The sequence below is a fragment of the Solanum lycopersicum genome, chromosome 9 (assembly GCF_036512215.1).
Source record: "Solanum lycopersicum chromosome 9, SLM_r2.1".
Taxonomy (NCBI): domain Eukaryota; kingdom Viridiplantae; phylum Streptophyta; class Magnoliopsida; order Solanales; family Solanaceae; genus Solanum; species Solanum lycopersicum.
This window is the reverse complement of record NC_090808.1, coordinates 68571176-68591457: the sequence shown is the minus strand read 5'-3', so window position 1 is coordinate 68591457 and position 20282 is coordinate 68571176. Positions and strand designations below refer to the sequence as shown.

Sequence of the window (20282 nt, the reverse complement as noted above, 5' to 3'; positions counted from 1 at the left end):
TGATTTTGATCGATTCAACGAATCATGATGAAATTGTGTTTCACATTAGAACGTTTGAGTCTCCATATTGTGCCCTTTATAATTTGGAACAACAACGATTTGTTAAGCAATTTAATTTGTCGGATGATTCGCGATATTATATAGTTCCAATATTTTCGGAGAGTTTATATTTTCCGAAAATCGATTCGAAGAGAAAAAGAAGAGAGAAAGAGATGCAGCTGAGAAGAAAGAGAATAAAAAGAGACTCAGTTGAGAAGATGCAGATGCAAACTGAAGTGGTAGGTTGAACTAAGGATTTTATAAAATTGAGCTTTTTATTGTTTAAAGATTGCATTATAGAAATTGTAATATTGTTTAAAGATTGCATTATAGAAATTATAATAATGTTATAAATATAATATTTGAGCATTAGGTTTAGCATTACTATTCAACTTTTTATAATATCCTATTTCTTTTGATCAACAACTTATCGGGATATCAATATCTGCTATAAACTTATATACTAGTGAAATTATAATAAGTTATTCTTAAATAAAAAAAAATATTTTAGCCCATGGCCGGGTCGGCCCAACTCCAATCAAGTTTCAAGGGCTAAACTTTTATTTTTAAGAAATTCAAATTTAAAAGTTTGAAGTTCGAATGTCTGGTAAGATTTATAATAATGCAAAATAGCTTATATTTAAATAATTAGCTTATATATTATTGAGATAATCCTAACTTATTTATAGGAGAAATTCAAACTTTTATTCTTATGAGAAAGTGTCACATGGACATAAAGATCGAAACCTCAAGGCTAAAAAATTTATACCAGAAATTCAAACTTTTATTCTTATGAGAAAGTGTCACATGGACATAAAGTTAACCTATTATATTAGATTGACACATAATATATAGTTACTTTGGATTTATCAGACCCTAAAATTGAGGCAAACACTAATTGAAAAATAAAAAAAGGTAATACTAACTGAAAAAAAAAAAAAAAAGAAATATCTAATAGGTATGGGAGTAGGAAAATAAACTTTTTTTTAATTTCCTATTCCCAAAATATTTATAAAAGTTTATCATTCTTATGAAGTCATGTCATTAGCCTTTAGGAATGAAACATATTCCCTATATAGTTTTTTTTTCTAAATAAAAGTTTTTAGTTAAATGATGTTATAACTTTATTTAATATTTTAGAACTTCAAATTAAATTATTTATAGTTTATTATCTATTAATAAATTTTTTAAATATAGTATCCGACGTATTATATTACAATAAATAACTTAATATTTTATTAATTGGAAAAATGTTTTTTCGAATTATGTAACAACTTATTTTTTCGATACAAAATTATAAACACATACTATTAATTAGTTATATATAAAAATAAAAAATATTGCCAATGAAAGATGTTTTAGTGGTCTTACTTTAAGCCATCCACAAATGTATTTGATTTTTAGACCCAAAACTCTTTAAATTACCATGAGATAAACAAAAATTCCTCTAAACAGATTCCAAACATGTTCCAACTTTTCGCTTATATGATATTTTAGTTCTATTATATTCTTATGTTAATTAATATGGAATATATGAAAGTTCATACGTGAAGATAGTTATCATCGTCGAATTAATATCGAAAATTTTTTATTTCAAATTCACCAATTTACAGAAGATTAAAAGAAATCCTCAATTTCTAAGTATATTTTAGTTAATGAAATGAAAACTAAATGAACCACCTAATTAGATCTATTTTAGAATCAAAGTTTATAAAGAAAAATCTTCAATATTATTAATAGACTTCTTCAAGAGAAGATGTAATGATTTATACAATATCAAAATCAATAGCAAAACATTGACGTTTAGATAATGAAACGATGAAAAATCAATAATAAATATTACTTGTAATGTCGTACTTTGTGAGTAGTTCATAAAGAATTGTATATGATTTTAGAACTATACCAATAATGATGAAATTCCTTTTCAAATATATGAAAAATTCGCTATAATCAATATAAAGAGTCGAATATCATGAAAATATTATAGTTACAAATACACAAACAATCAAATATTAAAATTTAATATTTTAAAGAGTCAAATCCCAAATCTTAATTTATCAATTCGACCAAATAAACTATGTCAAGTTTACAAGATAACTAAAAATTAGCCTAATTCCAAAAATGCAACATTTTCATGTGTGATATGCTGCTTCATCAATAGTTACATGCAGATCCTCCTCCATCTTGATGAATCATAGCATCGATTTCATCACCGTTTTTTAATCCAAGCTTCATAAAATATACACAAAATAAATTTATGAAATTATTAAGTGTACGATAAATTAAATTAAATTAGGCAAAATAAAATCTTACTTCATTCACAGTCTTATGTGACGAAAGACGTTTTCCATCTAAGAAAAATCGAAATACTTTATAATTCATCATTTGTTTTTTTGAACTGTATGACATGAATATATCCTTCATAATTGTACTAGTATTCACTTTGAAATGAAGAATTGTATCATCCTACAAAAAATATAAAAATATAGTTCATATAATCTCAAAATCTGAAGAGGATAGAACGTATAAAAGTTAAAATAATTTCAAAGATTAGAAGTGCATTTATACAACAACAATAATAATTAAACACGTATATAATCTCGAAGTTTGAAAAGAATAAAATGTACGTACATTAAAAAATTGTATCTAAATAACACATAATAATACAAAAAAAGAAAGTATGAGATGATGAACCTGAGCTTTGATTTTTAGCTTTATGGATTTTCTTGATCCTTCTGCCATTTTTTCCCCCTTCAAATTTCTTGTTAAAATTTTGAGAAATAATAAAAGATACAAACAATTGGTGTAATTTAAAGATATAAAAGTAATAAAGTGAACCCTTTTGTCCTCATTAGCTAGTAAGTTTTAGTATAGTTTACTTTATTCTGTTTTTCTGTATAATTTCCATTTTCATGTAACTTTTACTAATTATTGAAAAGTGTTAAAATAAAAAAGACATCACATAAATAGAGAATAATAGTGTAGTGAACATAAATTAAGTAAAATAACAAAAAAGTACACAAAATTTGGGTTACTACTTGTCCAAAGAAAACTACCAAAAAAATATTAAAACATAATTGATAACAATTAATAACAAAAATTTAACAATATAGACAAGAGCAATACATGAATCGTATACTCAAACTTATCATCGATTCAATTATAATACATTCATTTTTTAAATTTTGTCACTCAAATTAACTCAAACTTTTTCAAAAAAATAATAACGAATTATTATTTTATATAATTTTTCACTTTTTACGAACAATCTCTTCCTTGTAAGCTCTAAATGTATACGTTGTTTAATAGACAAAGATGTTTATTATAGTTGGTAGGCATGTTGTTTAATCGATAGAGATGTTTATTTAATATGGTTGGTGAACATGTTGTTTAATAGATAGAGATATTTAATATAGTTGATGTGCATATTATATTTAATAGATAGAGATAATTAATATGGTTAGATTGGTGAAAATGATGTTTAATAGATAGAGGAAGTCCATGATTTTAAAATTCACTAATTAGTACGTAGAAATTCTATGATTATATATTTTTGACATGAAATCAGATGAACTTAAAAAGCTTTTGAAATCAATTTTTAATAAGTAATGATGAACTATTTCGTCATATTTGTTCAAATGACTAAATTAACGCACATGATAACAATACGTACATCGAAGAACTAAACTTTTAAATCATAAAAACAAAATAGATAGACGTTTTTTGCCATCAACCAAAAAAAACAAACAAATAATTTAGCATAACATTGGGAAGTGCAACATATTTATTACTCAATATGCAAAACCTCCTCCCTCTTGATCCAACATAGCATCAATTTCATCACCATCTTCTAATCCAAGCTTCGTAAAATCAAACAAATATGTAAAAAAAAAAAATATTAAAAAAATTAAACACGAAAGTTATTGCGATATAAAATAAATTAATTTATGTTACGTAAAATTATGTCTTACTTGATTTACAGTACTTCTTGATGAAACACGATTACCATTGTAGAGAAATCGAATTGTTTTGTAATTTAGAATTTGCTTCCTCTCTGAGTATGACATGAATAACTTCTTCATTATTGAAGTAGGCTTAACTTTGTAGTACATAAATGTACCATCCTACAACCCCAAAAAAAAAAAGTTATTAAAAATAAATAATATTACTTTAAAATTTTAATAAATTCTAAGATTACAAATGTAATTCACAATGATTTTGAAAAATATTTGTAGTCTTTTTTTGATAAATTTTTTGATTTAGCTTTTGACATAACATATTTAAGATTATAACATTTTATGATATTTGACCTTTTTTTAATTTAATAGTAGATGATTCAAAAATAATTTTTCCTTTCTTAATATTCGTATTAAGTCAAAATAGAATAAATAAATTGAAAAAAGTAGTATAATAGTCGATACATTTTATCTAAGTTTTCATGATTATTTAACAAAATAACCAGTGTTGTTTGAACAAGGAAATGAGATATTCCTTCCGCTCTTAAACTGTTGTCATGTTTCACTTCTCGAGGATCAATTTATCTATTTTGTAGAGCTAAACTTGACTAGGTTGATTCAATTTTTAAAAATTTAAAATTCAAATATTCAAAAACTATATAAGAAAACACTACATTTTGTTATCCTAATGTCAATTTGGTGAAATACTACGTCTAAATGTTGATAGAAATTTATATAGTTTGACTTACAAAAAAAAAAAGAACACGATAATTTTTTTAAGACGACGGATTAATAAAAGAACAGAAGGGGCAAAAATGCAGTCCAAATTATTCGGTGAACAAGTTAATACACAAAGAGACGGAACAAGGATTTTTAGTTTATCAATTCTAAATAACGATTATTCATCTATTGGGTTCACGATATATATGTATATAGGGATGTTACGTCCCAACACATAATAAGTTCGATCTACAGTCATTAGGACCTTCTAAAACGATCTATTAAATTCATCGGATATATAGTAACTCTAAAAAGTGAAATGAGGAACTAACCTGAGATTTAATTTTGAGATTTATATAATTTTTGTCACTTGATTCTTCAAATGGTCTCTTGTTTCTCTTATTTCCTTCCATTTTCTTTCTTCTTTTTTTAAAATTTTAGGGAAAAAAAAAATAGAGAGTGAATTAAGTGAAGAAAATAATTACATGAATTGGAAGAAAATAGAGAGATGACAAAAACAAAACAAAGAGTGGAGTAAATGTAGTGTCATAAAAAGTACAAAAGTTACTCTTTCCATGTTTGTCTATGAGGCACAAGCAATGCAAAAAAAGTAGTTCAATTAATTAGAAATAACTACCGGTAGGTGATGAAATAATAAGTATTTTCGTAATTTTAAAAATGATAATAACAATAATTATATACCTAAATTAGTGATGAAATTTGAATTTTTACTAATCTATATACATAAGAAAATAATTTTGATTATGTATATAATATCATCTTTTTGAGTTAAAAAGGAGATTCAGATGAACTTCGAGTATAAGTTGGCTTCACTTATAGTAGAAACGTTTCTATATATCTTTGATTCAAATAAAATATATAAAAATTAGTATAAAAAGAAAATACAATAGTAAAAAAACACGATAATAATTTATAAAAAGAGTCCTTCGAGAAAAAATCTTTTTTTTTCGAAAAATGACAATCCTTTTTTTTTCTCATATTGTTTTTTTTTTTATTATTTATCAAATAGTTCCATCAACATCTCTTTAGAGAGCGTTAATAACAAGAGAAGAAGATGCTTTAAAAACATTTATTTAATAAAAAAATCCATAAAAAAAAATTATATCAATTAAATTAGCCAGCTAGTGGTTTAACTTTTTCTATGTATAGAAATATTTTCTACTGAGGTATAAATTTATGCTGAAAAAATCTATTTAAAAAAAATCATATCAAATCTTTTATAACTTTAAAAAGTAATATTCCAAAAGCTTTTATTTAATTAGATAGTCCAAATATTGCTCTGTTTGGAAATAATTACTACTGAGGGAAAAACATTCTACAGAGTAAAATAATCCAAAAATATGAATAGAAAATATATCAAATCTTCAAAAGTAGGAAAACAATTATATAAATAGGAGTTTTATATAATTGTTTTTTTTCTCACCTGAAAAACTCAATGGTGAAAAGGATGTTTTAGCAATTCAAACTACTATAATTTATAATTTCTAATAACTACAAGTACAAATATTATGTAATTAAGAGATGCCTACTACTATTTCAAATTTTTCATAACAATAATAATTAAATTTACAGTCAAATAATTATAAACATCTAATAACAATGATATTTTATATTTTACATAGTATCTTATGTGTATTATGTCACATAGAATGTATGAGTTACTTGTATAATTTTATACAAGTTTAACGGTCTACTTATGCACACCTCAAGATTGAAGGATATAAATATCAATTGAAGTCAAGATAAAAGATATATTTATGCGGAAAAATACATTTGCAAAAAATGAGAAAATAAACTTGAAACAGTTGGAATATTAAGAAATAATATTTCAAAATCAAAAAAATAAAATACAATAGAAAAAAAGTATAGTCTGGGAAAACATAAAGTATCCAAATATGCATAATTTACAAGACTATACATATTATTGCTGTAATAATTGCAAATCGTTGTATTCCCTACTTCCTCCGTTTCGAAAAGAATGACTTTATTTTCTTTTTCATGTGTTTAAAAAAGAATGATTCTTTTTCTTTTTTGGCAACACTTTAACTTTAACTTTCCACGTGACATGTTTAAGACCACAAGATTAAAGAAAATTTTGGTACATTTGACATAACTTTAATTTAAAACCATAAGATTAAAAAATCTTCTTTCTTTTCTTAAACTCCATTCCAAGTCAAACTAGGTCATTCTTTTTTAAACGGTAGAGAAATTTTAAGAAAGTTAACCACAAGGTAGTGTGTCTCTATGTTTGTTTTTGCTACTTTATTTTGTCGTTTAAAATAAATATAGAATTTATATATCAAAATTATAATAAGAGGATGCCTAATTAATACAAAAGAGTTTTTTTTTTATGAGTTAACTATATACTATAAACATTTATAATTTTATTTTTTATTTTTTATTTTTTTTAATTAACACAATTCATTAAGTAATAAAACATGTATCGTATTACAAGTGGAAAGACCTTAAGTAAAAAGTTACATTATAATCAATCATAATATAAAACTTGTAAATTTTTTCACCATTTTTTATAAAATATTTACTGCCCTAATGACTTAATGAAATGCCCACACTATAAATGTTGAAGTAATTTCTACTAGCAATATCTCTAAAAGAAAAGATCAAATAACTACTTAATACCACATATAATACTGATTCAATTGGTTTGCATTTCAACACAATTAGGAGTTTTTTTCTTTTACATTATCTTTTTAAGGTAGACAAACGTGTAAATTATTATAAATAGATAAATATATCTCAAATCTAATATAAAATTATGCGAAATGTTCTATAAAAAAAACAGTTAAAAAAATATTATATTCTTTTATATCATAGAGTAACATGTATGCATATTTCATATAAAGTAACTATTATATAAATAGTATCAAAATTATCTTAATTTGTATTGTAATTTTACCAATGTTAAATCCATTTTGAATGAAAGTGTAAGGAGATTAAAATATAAGATTAATATACATTATGTTTTTCGATATACTTTAATATTTGTTTTTATCATATAACATACCAATTTAAATTAAATATAAATTTTTGATACTAACTAATCATATATTATTATAAGCATGAAGCCTCAAAGATAAAAGTTGAAAGACCAATTTATCCATAAATATCAAAATATTGAACCACATTTATTATTTAATAATTAAACAATTTTCTTAACCAAATTGTAAAAAAACGTAAAATAATTAAAAATAATTCAAACGTCTATTCAAGTTTCTGCCATTATTGTGCTCTATATTTACCAATGCAAATTTTACCAAATATTGTTATTTAATCTTTAAAAATAAGTTATCCCTTCAATATTAACTACAATATTATAAAACATTTCATATCCATGGTTACTAATTTAATGTAAAAACTCAAAAGTTTGTAACTGATCTATTAGTTAGGTAAATATTACATGGATATGAAGATATAAAACATAACTGAAATGAAACTTGAGTGGCTAAAACGGAAGATTAAATGAAGAAAGAGATTACTTTTGATGAAACTTGATGAATAGAATAAGCCGAGGAAAGAAAAGATATGTAATTAATTCAACTTTTGGAGAGAAAATTCATGAAGAATGGACTATGTGATTCTTACGTACTTGTATTATTATAAGTGAGAAGCTCTAACATTAAAAATTGGATTACCATTTTGCTCTTAGACTAAATAAAAATATTATAGAACATGTAAATAATAAACATTAAATAATTAAAAGTTGAGTAATCATTTTAAAAACAAGTTATTTATTCGTAATTTAACTACATTGACAGAAATCTTTCATCTCCTCATTAATTAACTTAATACAGATTACTTGAACTCAATTTATAATCCTAGTGATTTATATCTAACATTTACTATTTTTTTCCTTTGAGCTTCCAAAAGTTATATGAACTTTTCATGTTCCTTGTTAAATAGAATTGGAGTAATATATAGTCATGTGCAGTGATTTTCTACAATTCAAGTCACATTAATCTTTCATCTTTAAGCTTTATATAATACTGACCAAAAAAGAAATAATGTCAGATAAAACGAAATGGAGAGAATATATAGATCATTAGTAGCTATAAAAGTTTGAATATACAATATATTGTTGATTGGTAACTTATTCCTCTTATGTTCATTTTAGTTCTCAACAATATATATTTAATATATGAAGATTTTCTTCGGTTTGCTAAATATCTTTTTTTTTTAATATTTCAGATTTTATTCGGCAATTGTGCACCCTCTCACTTCGCACCATCAGGTACATAATGGATATGCTATTTACAACTTTCTCTCTCTTTTTTAATCAATTTTATTATTTCGCATACATAAAATATAGTTTGTACGAAATGTGATATAGAAATAAGATTTTTGAGATTTGAGAAATTGTCTTAATAATTTTCAGGATATTTAGATCTTATATTTTTTAATGTCTTTTAACTTTTTACATCAAGTCTCTTATTCTTTAATAAAGATTGATTCTTATTATATTCCGTAATGCAATTATACTTAAACAATAAAAGTAATACTCTTATGTCAAATTTTCATATGAAAGAAAATGTTTTTAGATAGAGATTGATCCTAATTATATTTCGTAATACGATTATATTTCAACCATACAAATAATATTATTATGTCAAAGAAATTTCAATCTTGATTCAAAGAAATGATAGATGTAGGTGCAATTGTAATTAATATATATTGATTCATTTTATCTTCATCATAATATAATTACTACTTTTTTTAGGTGTATACTATAAAATTGATAATGATATTCTAGCCATATTAAAGAAGACGTATGTTGATCAACTTTCTGTTCAATATTTGCAAAATATTACTTTTATTCGACAACAACTTCTCGTTATACATACGATTATAAGAGGAGAAATTCTCAAATTTTGAAAAAAATATAAAGAATGATAATAATATGGGATAAACGTGCGGAGCACGTTCCTAAAGACTAGTACAAATATATGTGCAAAGCACGTAACCAAAATTAGTAAATACAAAATACATGATCCAAATGATTCATAAAAGATAAGTTCATCATTCTTAAAAGGTTATAACAATGTTTTACATAATCATCACAAGAAGTTGATATTATATACAAAGTTTGGAACATTTCAATTCAATTAGCATAAAACGACTTATAAATCAATATAACTTTATAGTCACGAGTTGTTGAATTGTAACACAATACACGAGCACAAGGACATGTGGAATTGTACAAATATGAACATTCAAGAGTTTTTTGTTCTTTAATCAACTAGATTTCATAGAACAAACGTATTTGTGTCACTAATAGTAGCAATCCATCGTATGAGCATAACACTGAGAATTTTATATGTTATCAGTGACAATTGATTTTCCAAGTGTATAAACTCAAATGCATTAGTATCAACTCTTTGTAACAATATCTTTTCACTTTGGAGTGGTTATAATATGTTTTCTTAAAGTGATTGTTACATATTATTATATTCTATTACTTAGAAACAGATACAAAAATATAGGATATCATCACAATGGTTAATTTATTATTTGACATTGTAATATAATTTGCAATTGTGAATAGACAATAAAAATAATTTTGTATTAGGGTTTATATATTTTCATATAAGTTATATTTATTTTATATGCATAAAAAGGAAATAGAACTTCAAGATTTGTTGTTGTGAGAATAAAATATTGGTTTCAAATCAACAGAGGAAAACAATTAATCATAATATATATTTATTATCTAATGTTATTAATTTACTACCATAAATTAAAATGGATTGATATATCATATTATCTTTCCTTCTTCTAATGATGGTTATTTTTTTTTATTTTTTTTGCATTTTCAAGGAATTATAAAATAAAATTAATATTTATACCAATGTGGCAAAGTAAAACATTCCGTTAGGCGATGTCTCGAGCCCACATTGGAGCTCAAACTAAATCCAAATCGCACACTGCGACGTCCATCCGAGGGTGACACTCCCAACATAATTTTCTCTATACCAAAGCTCGAAAACTCAAAAACTTTGATTAAGAGTGAAAAATACTCCCACTACGACACCACAATATACAGGGAATATAGAAGAAATATATATATACTATAGTTGTATTAGAATTCCAAATTCCATATTGAACAATCACTTCACACAAGAATGCTAAGTGAAGGTTTCAACTGGATCTTCATTTCTAATAAAAAGGTACTTAAACTAAAGGTAATAAAACAAACATTTGCAACAACATTGTTTGATCTTGGATCAAACATGATAGGTAGAAAAGTTGGTAAAAATTACATCTTTTGTTCATATATTACTCATCATCCATTCCACCTCCCTTGTATTGCTCTCCATAGGTAATCCATTAACGTTAGTAAAACCTCGCGGTCTCTTCTTTAGAGAACTGATTCCATTTGATGGCAAGCAGTCGTCAAGCAAGCAATCGCCTAGCATGGCAGGGATGTTACATGCATTCTTGTTCTCAAAACTCGGTCCAATATCAGGTAATGAAGGGCCATTGATGAATGCTAATTCAGAGAGCTCTTCCCTGTTCATTTCTAGGCCATTCAATTCGAGGGACTGGCTATTGAAAGCTTTACAAGCCTTTTCGAGAATTGATTGCAAGTATTTTCCTTGTGCCTCTATACGAAGCTGTAGATGGCGTTGTACCTACAAGAGGTTTTAGTTAGGAGATGCAAAATGTGATGTGTTTGGTACGAAATATTATCCCAAAAACATGTCGTTCACCACTCCTATATACCCGTTGTACAGAAGAATGGAAACCGGACAAAAAACACATGGTGCAAAGAATACTAAAAAGGGATAATGAAGATCAGGTCTAACACGAGCACATTTTCTCTCAACGAACTCAAGATTGAGACTAAGTACAGTAACACTACGAGTAGAGAGAAAGAAGAGGTATAGGACAAACCTCTAGCTGCTCATGTAGTCTTTGCTGGACTTCCATCTGTACTCGTAAAGCCTCCGTTACTTGTAAGCCTCTGTTCAATAAAAATATAAGAGTTCAAAGTCGATATGAACCAGAAAGAAAATTTTTTTTGCCAAAAAGATATATGTTAAAGGACATAACATACTCATTTATATCTTGCACAATAACTCTGGATGAACCTGATGTAGAGGAACCTGTCTCTTGACTCTCAGCCGGACATGATACTGCAAACACAAACAACAACAGCAATTCCAGTTTCAGCCTCTCTTTATTTCTCCGACAGATTTTTCTTCTAACATTTACGTACTCCTCTCAGAGGTGTCATCGTCATTTATATATACATCTTTCTTACTATGCATCAACAACAGGAAAACTTGTAATCCAGATGGAATTTCCAAAAAGGTTTTCTATAGCATAGCCAACAGAAAGAGGACTAAGAAGAGGCATGGGAAGTCGAACAATTGAATCCAGAGAAAGTTCTAGGAAAACATCGTTATGCTTGTACTTCTCGAAATCATCGTTATGCATGCATACAAAAGGGCGAATAAAAAGAGAGAACTAACTACAACAAATAACAAGGACAGTAAACTAATTAGGAAACTGTAGTATTTAATGAAAAGTTCTTTATTACCATCTTTAGAATTCTCGGTTGCCTCTTTAGCAGATTGCTTCCCCATGCGGTATTTCTGCAAGGAAATGTAAGATACAGATTTCAGCAATTCTAAGTTTTATCTGGCTGTCGGAATTGATTTTTAGTGATACTTTCGGCAAAACTGAGAGCTTAATCGAACACAACTTTGGTAATGCACAAGCAGAGTGTAAAACCAAAGGATCACTATAATAGAATCATTTGATACCTCTTTCAGTGGTTATTATAAAACATAAACCTAGATATAGAGCTGGCATAAAGTGAAACACTAGTTTACGATGGTACACTAGTGTATTCGGAGTGTATTGTTACCCTTCAAGCCTAGATGTTTCAATGTCTGTGGAATATGAGAACGAAGCAAAAAGCAAACTGCGATAAAAAAAACATACCTGGAGATGTGACTTCAAATGGTATAAGGTCAGACCTTTCACCCCCATTGTTCTCATAATTGTTTTTGGTGTTGCTTCTGCAAAATGAAGCAACAACCCCATAATTAGAATTATGCTACTGATCAGTACAAAGAAGGCAACAAGCAAACCAAATCAAAAGATAAATTATTAACAACCATATATTTCATCACAATTTACTTTCATGATGATATGCTTACGTGATATACAATCGACATCCTGTAGACGTAGACTATGCAGAAAATAGCACTATAAAGAAGTTACAACAACTACACACCAATCTAGTTGGGGTCGTCTATACGAATGTTGACTATCCATATTGCTCCATATATATATGTGCGTGATCATGAGGAATTTTCTTTAACAATACACTGACAGCTCAATATTACAAGCCTTTGCTCCAGACATTGAAAAATAAGTAAAGGACATCATATTGACCTTTTTCCCAAAACAAGAGCTTAGTGCGCCGAGCTTCCTTTTTACCATATCGACCTTTTTTACGCAAAAGATAAGTATAGGTAATCATAAAGAGAGTCCTTAATTGCCTAGTTTCCCCCTTCCCAAAGTGAGAGATACATACATCGTATGTTGCTCAGACTCAGACTTTTCAAAAATGTCGACTGGTGCATGTAGGATCCTCCAAAAAAACACGATTTTTGAAGGATTTGACACGTGTGTGACAATATTTTTAGAGAATCCGAGCAACATAGCATACATGTTGATCAACATGACTCACAATAATCATGATAGTCTTCAATAATTAGTACTTATTTATGTCTTTAAGAACATTAAAGCTTTTGTGACAGGAAAAAAAGGAGTCTATACAATAAAAATAAAAGGTTCCTTATATTATAAGAAGACTATGACACTTTCTTTCTTTTTAAGAGACAAAAATACCCAAAAGTAAAAGACAGACAGAGAGATAAGGGAGTTTGAATATAAAAGCAGCAAAACAAATAGCCATAAAAGGAAAGAACAACTACTAATGCATAATGTACAACATAGAACAGCACAGTAAAGAAAATCAATACTTTATAAAAAAAAATCTTTTAAAAAATTTAAAAGCTCTATACAGAATATCTTAATTTTACCCTTCTTTATATTATAAATTCAGTTTTACACCATGATTTAAATACTAAACATCTAAAAAGGAGTACGAATGGTCTAAAGGGTAAAGAGGAAGCTAAAGTTAAATCCTTTAAAAGAGTACTCAATGTGTCCTAGTATTTTATTTTTTTTTTCATTTTTGATAACCATGGTGTCCTGATCAATTTTCGAGTACCTCAAATAATTCTACAAAATATTTCTCACCTATCAAGTCTCACCAACAACAGAAGAAATCATCTAGTGTTTTTATCTCCGAAAGGACTTAAAAGGGGAGACTTCGTTGACCACTAAATAACACAATTGGTGCATCTTTTGTCTCAATTTAAACCTTTTTTAGTTAAACTAACTCTCGAATAACAAAAAGTATCATACAAATTGTAACGAAATCACCTCATATTTTTGTTTCTGCTAAAACTTGAACCTACGATTCATGATTCTCTTCTCAACACATTTTAATGACCACTAGATAACACACTTGAAGCATCTTTAGTCCCAATTAAACTTTTTTCTTACTCAAATTAGTTATCGAAAAATGAAAAGTGACGCATAAATCGTAACGAGTAAACAAAATGCAGATAAAAGAGGAGTACTTACTCTCAGGACCACCAAGTTGAGTAACAGCATCAACAAACCTTTCATGGAGCTCAGTTGTCCACCTAAGACGAGGCTTAGGATCAGTTGATAAAACTAAACAAGAATCACCAGGCAAATTTGTACCATCAACTGAAAGAGAAGCCTGAAGATTATGATTCATATGATGATTGAAAAAATCCCCATTTTCCTCTATAACCAAATTCCTTATAGGCAATGTTGAATACATTTTTCCAAAATTTCTTGATGACCCAAAAACTTAAAAAGTCCTAAAATGAAGAGAAGTACTTAAAGATTGAATTTTTAATGTTTTTTTAATGACCCAAAAACTTGAAAAGTCCTAAAAATGAAGAAAAATGCTTAAAGATTGGTTTTTTTGTGTTTTTTTAGTGACCCAAATGCTTGAAAAGACCTAAAAATGAACAAAAATGCTGAAAGATTGAATTTTTAATGTTTTTTTAATAACCCAAAAACTTGAAAAGTTCTAAAAATGAACAAAAATGCTTAAAGATTGAATTTTTAGTGTTTTTCTTGATGACCCAGAAACTTGAAAAGTCCTAAAAATGAAGAAACAATGCTTAAAGATTGAATTTTTAATGTTTTTCTTGATGACCCAAAAACTTAAAAAGTCCTAAAAATGAACAAAAATGCTTAAAGATTGAATTTTTAATGCTTTTCTTCATGACTCAAAAACTTTGAAAACTCCTAAAAATGGTTAAAGATTGAATTTTTAATGCTTTTCATGATGACCCAAAAACTAGAAAACACCCAAGTATGAAGAAAAATGCTTTAAAGATTGAATCTTGATGAGCAAAAACTAAACTACATGGTGTGATAGGGAATGGGGTTTGGTTCAAATAGGCAATTTTTGATACAGTGAGAAAAATGTGAAGATTTTTGTTGGTATGCCAAGAAGAAAAACAATGGAGGATATGGGGGTGGGAGTATGGGGGTGGGGGTAGGGGGTGTGGGGGAGTGGGGGTGGGGGGAGGACAAGGCAGAGTTGTCTTGTTATGTACTGTCCTTCCCTTGTCTCTTTTTGCTGTCTCTGTCTTTGTGTTCCTCTCTCTCTTTCTCTCTGCAGTCTGTATGTATGTCACACTTTTAACGAGTAAAAGAGGATTTTGGCTCATTATATATTTATCGGAAAATTTTATTTAGACATTTAAATTTTATATCTGAGTAATTGAGCATTTAGATTCATGATAAAATATTGGGATTGTTGTTTTATAAGTTAAGTAGTTGAAATATGTTACATTCTTTGATTAATTTTAAGTCTTCATCTTAATAAGTTGTAAATATTATTCATAATTGAAGTTGAAGTATATAATGAAAGAAGTTTAATTGATTTATGTGTTTAATAACTTTTATTATCTAATAAGAATTTGAGTTTAAATTGGAAGTTTTAGATATAAATATCTAATCGTGTATTCAAATATTTAATCAAAAATCATCATTTTAGAGTATTACATTATATAACGTAATAATCAAACTAAAATTTTCACATTAAAAAATTAAAAAATTATTAATTATATCATAATTATGTAATGCGTAAATTTAAATTTAATCGAACCATAATCTAAATATGAAATATGGGATGAGAAAGAACACTTGTTTCTATTTTACTCCTTTTAGTAATAAATGAAGATTTCGTATTAATGTATTGTCATTTCAATGATGAGTTTTCTCTTACGTCCTTTTCAATTTTTCTTTTTCTTTTCTGGAAAATATTTTAATAATCATAATTAACAATAATGGGCTAATTCACAATCATAATATTTTAGAAAAATATTATAGTCAGGAGCCAATATAATATTATATGTTGAAGTGCATATTTTATGTCAACTTACGTTGTATCTAAAATTAAACAAAGTAAACATGGAAGTGTTCTTAATTAATTTAATTTAAAAAAGGCATGACTACTTAAGTTAACCCTAAAGTGACACCTATGTCGGGATTTATCGATTTCTAATTAAAGATTTTAAATTTAAATATTGAGTATGAAAAAAATTATTTTAAAAGTATCAATTTCAGATGGATATTATAGTGTATAATCAGAAATTAGTTAGGAGCATAGAAATCAGGGGGGAAAAAACTAAAAAAAATGAATTTTCCCACTGATTCGAATTAGCAAGTATGCATAAATCTATAATAGAAGTTTTGAATTTGAGTTTTGAAAATGATGTCATATATGATAACGGAGTTCTATATCCAGATATATTTTTTTCCTTTTTAGACCGTTAAAAGAAATTACTCTTTTCCTTTTTAACAACTACTTAATTTTAACTTTGCACGTGATGTGTTTAATGTGTAAGATCAAATGATATTTTGATACATTTTATGCATTTTTAATTTAAGAACTCAAGATTTGAAAGTCTTGAATATTTTTCTAAATTTCGTGTTAAATCAAAACAGATCAAATATATTGAAACAAAGATATTACCAAATTTCATATTGGAACTTAAAAAAAAAATTAATTAAAAAAAGAAACATGTATGCAACTTGTATAATTTTACAAAAAAAAAAAGACTACTATATAATATTTCAAAATTAAGAGAGAATATAGGATTATTAAAAAAATAGAAACTATTAGTTATAAATTTCATATTAATTGAACTCCATGATTGCAGAGTTGTCAACTCAAACTTGAGTAATTAACTAATATTATTATTAGTGCCTAGTGGAATTAATTAATACTTAAGTGCATCCTAAACATTAGATAATTAGTGAGACAATTTTGTCTTAATAACTACTTGGATTAGTCGCTAATCTCAACAATTTCTTCTTTGCTATCATAAACTACTTTCTCTGTTTTAATTTGTTTATTTTAATTATTATTTGAACAATCAAGAAATAATTTATTTGATCATAATTTTTTCAAATATTATTTGTTAATTATTAATTTGTTCTTATTTTTTATACTTTTCCAAATATAGATCAACATTAATTAAATTTGATTATCATACTCTGAATTAAGCCAAACAAATTGAGATAGAATGAGTATTACTTATTGGTGTGTTGTCTCAATCAATGTTTTTAAAGTAAGTAACTTTAGTTTAATTTAATATGGTTAAATAACTAATCATACCCCAATTGATTAAAGTAGTCCTAGTCCATAATTTATTCTTTTGACCACAAATGTGACAATAAACAAAACATAACATTTTTGGTAATGTCATCTTTATAAAATAATTTTAAAATTTATTTTTTTTAAAAAAAGAAAAAATATATTGTCAACTATAGGTTGTTGCAAGTGTCATGAAGCCATGACCAAAAACATCAATTTTTAGTTTCATTGTTTGGTTTTCAAACAAGTAATACAAAATTTATAATATAAAACTGAATTCAAATACACATTGATTTTCAATTTTAGCCTTAATTTTTTTTCTAAAAAGAACTTTACAATAAAAGTTTTGAAGAAGGAAATCTTTGACATGTTAATATTATAAACGAAATTACCCTAGTTACTTTCGAATAAAAAATTCAATCAAATACAGAATAAAATAATTTTAATATCATTTATCTTCAAGAAACTATGATACAATTCTAATTTTTATAGAACTTTAGTTTGAACTAATTAATGAATGTGTGACTTTGGATGAAAGGGATTCTACCAACACGATTCTGGTGGAGAGATTAATATTTTATTTATCGTTAATTAAAGATTTCAAATTTAAACTGTTTTGAATATGGATTACATCATTTCACCTCCTAATACAAAACATTTGAATATAAATTTAAATTTAATCAAATTTCCATACAAAGATTCAACTATTAAAAAAAACTTTGGGACAATGGAATAGACAAGTGTAACATGAGAGTGGACCTCACCATAGAAACAAGTTGTATTATTATTAAAAAAAATTGGGCTAAAATTGAAAGAAACTTAATGCTAATGAATATGACAAAAAGTCTGCCCAAATTTTTGTGGTGGAGTTTATTTTCATTAAAAAAAATTTATAATTATAATGTCAGATTTAATTTGTTGCATAATTCAATTGATTTTATTACATCAAATATATTATTATCATAAATTTTTTACGTTTATGAACTTGGAACTATAGTGGTTCAAATTATAAAGGTAAAAGATAACGATTGTAAAATATAAACTTGATATTTATTTTTTGTTGAGAATATTATTTTAATTAAGTTATATTATCTATGAATTGAATTTAATCAGGTCTCTGCGTATCGAATAAGAAAAAAAGAACTTGGTACTTGTCATCTCAATGACTGAACTATAGTCATCTTGGGACCAAACAAAAGGTGATCATTTATCAACTTTATGAATTAAATGAACTGGGGACTTATGTTGGCACTATCTCTATTCTTCTTGTTTTAAACCTTTGTACATATAGGGATGACAGTAGGGTTTGGGAGGGTTGAGTGTAATTTGTGTAACTTTTAATTTGTCCCGTTTCACATGAATCGGTTTCACATAATCTTTTTTAATATTTTTATTTTTTAGTTAAGTTTGATGATAAAAATAAAATTTATAAAAAGAAATTTATTTTTTTATTAATTTATATTAATTTAATAAGACAGTGACTTAAAGTTTTGTTTTACAAAAAGTCAATTGAAAACATGTAAAAAATTGTATTATTTTTATTGAACATTAAAGATATTATTTTAATAAATAATATTTTATCACTCTTATAACATGTAAAAAGTTAAAATCAAGTTTGAATTCACGTGAAATCACATATAACTGCAACTCGTCCCACCCTACGTTAATTTTTAAAAAATTATCACTCCAACCCGCCTCATCCCCCATGGAGCTTTAAACTCATCCCGCCTCAAATCCGTCTCGCCTTATTGCCATCCGTACATAGCTATACTAAAACCCTATTACTCCTTATTGAAAAACAATTTATTTTTCAAGTCTTTGGGTGTGGATTTTTTTCAGCACATTTTTAGGTCTTTCAAGTTAGTATTATCTTATAAATTGTATTCTAGATTAGATTTTTCAAGTTAGTATTCTTGCCTGACATTAATATTGCTCCTTCATTTAGCTTTGTAATTATGTATAAGTCGATTTACTTATGCATTCTACTTAATTAATTTTATTAATTCGAGTTTAAATGAACACATCTTAATATATATTGTTTCAAATTTAAATTATTCGTTCTTGAGATAAATATCTTTGTCCAAAATTCATTAACTCCGTGTACTCCTTCGAAATTGAGCCATCCGAGGACAATCATCAATGCGTCTCCAAGAATCACTCTTCAGACTATATATTTTGGCCTCAAACTCACGATTCATGTTAGTTTCGATCTCGTTATTCATTGATTTTGTTATAAAAAAAATTAATATTTCTTTCGATTTAATTATTTTAACATCATTTTTTATTTTAATTATTTTTTTTAGTAAACTTCTAATTTGTTAATTATCTTGTTCGGGGCAGAACCATTACTTAACAGAATTGTTTCTAATCACATAGTATCTAATTAATCTTAATTCTCCAGTTATTTAGGATAAGTTCCATCACTTATTTAGTTTTAATACTTAATTTGATGTATATATATATGGGAGGATAAAATAATACACCAATGTGGAAGCAAAAGTGCTAAGTATATATACTTGGACCTTCCTTCGCTACTAATATTAACACTATTCTCGTAGTTTCTTGGTTTCATCTATCAGTAGTATTTTTGTGTTTTGATTATTGCATTTATCGTGTTATTATTATTGTTCTTACTTCTATTTTTTGTGTAATACTCTCCATTTCGCATTAGAAGAGTATAGCTATTGGGTTCTGATCAAGTACGAGTCGTAAATCTCATGATGTTTAGTTATGTGTTTTCAAAGTTGAAGAGATTATTTAACAATCGAGGTCAAGTTTGAGTATTTTTTTTTTATATA

The 20282-nt window shown here is 26.4% G+C and overlaps 1 protein-coding gene and 2 long non-coding RNA genes across 3 annotated transcripts; all 3 read right to left on the bottom strand.

Annotated features, from left to right (window-relative positions):
• Positions 1–2033: 2033 nt before the first annotated feature.
• Positions 2034–2872, bottom strand: LOC138338290 (uncharacterized). Its single transcript, XR_011211727.1, has 3 exons — positions 2734–2872; positions 2353–2505; positions 2034–2268 (listed from the first exon to the last, which is right to left on the bottom strand). It is a non-coding gene; the product is annotated as an uncharacterized lncRNA (long non-coding RNA).
• Positions 2873–3709: 837 nt separating this feature from the next.
• Positions 3710–5186, bottom strand: LOC104649407 (uncharacterized). Its single transcript, XR_011211726.1, has 3 exons — positions 5048–5186; positions 4011–4163; positions 3710–3899 (listed from the first exon to the last, which is right to left on the bottom strand). It is a non-coding gene; the product is annotated as an uncharacterized lncRNA (long non-coding RNA).
• A 5603-nt stretch (positions 5187–10789) lies between these two features.
• LOC101263547 (protein PHR1-LIKE 3-like) lies at positions 10790–15440 on the bottom strand. Its single transcript, XM_004247806.5, has 6 exons — positions 14421–15440; positions 12702–12778; positions 12295–12349; positions 11809–11887; positions 11646–11715; positions 10790–11383 (listed from the first exon to the last, which is right to left on the bottom strand). The coding sequence occupies exons 1-6, from the start codon at positions 14644–14646 to the stop codon at positions 11021–11023; spliced, it is 870 nt and encodes a 289-aa protein (XP_004247854.1). The 5' UTR covers positions 14647–15440; the 3' UTR covers positions 10790–11020.
• Positions 15441–20282: the final 4842 nt, after the last annotated feature.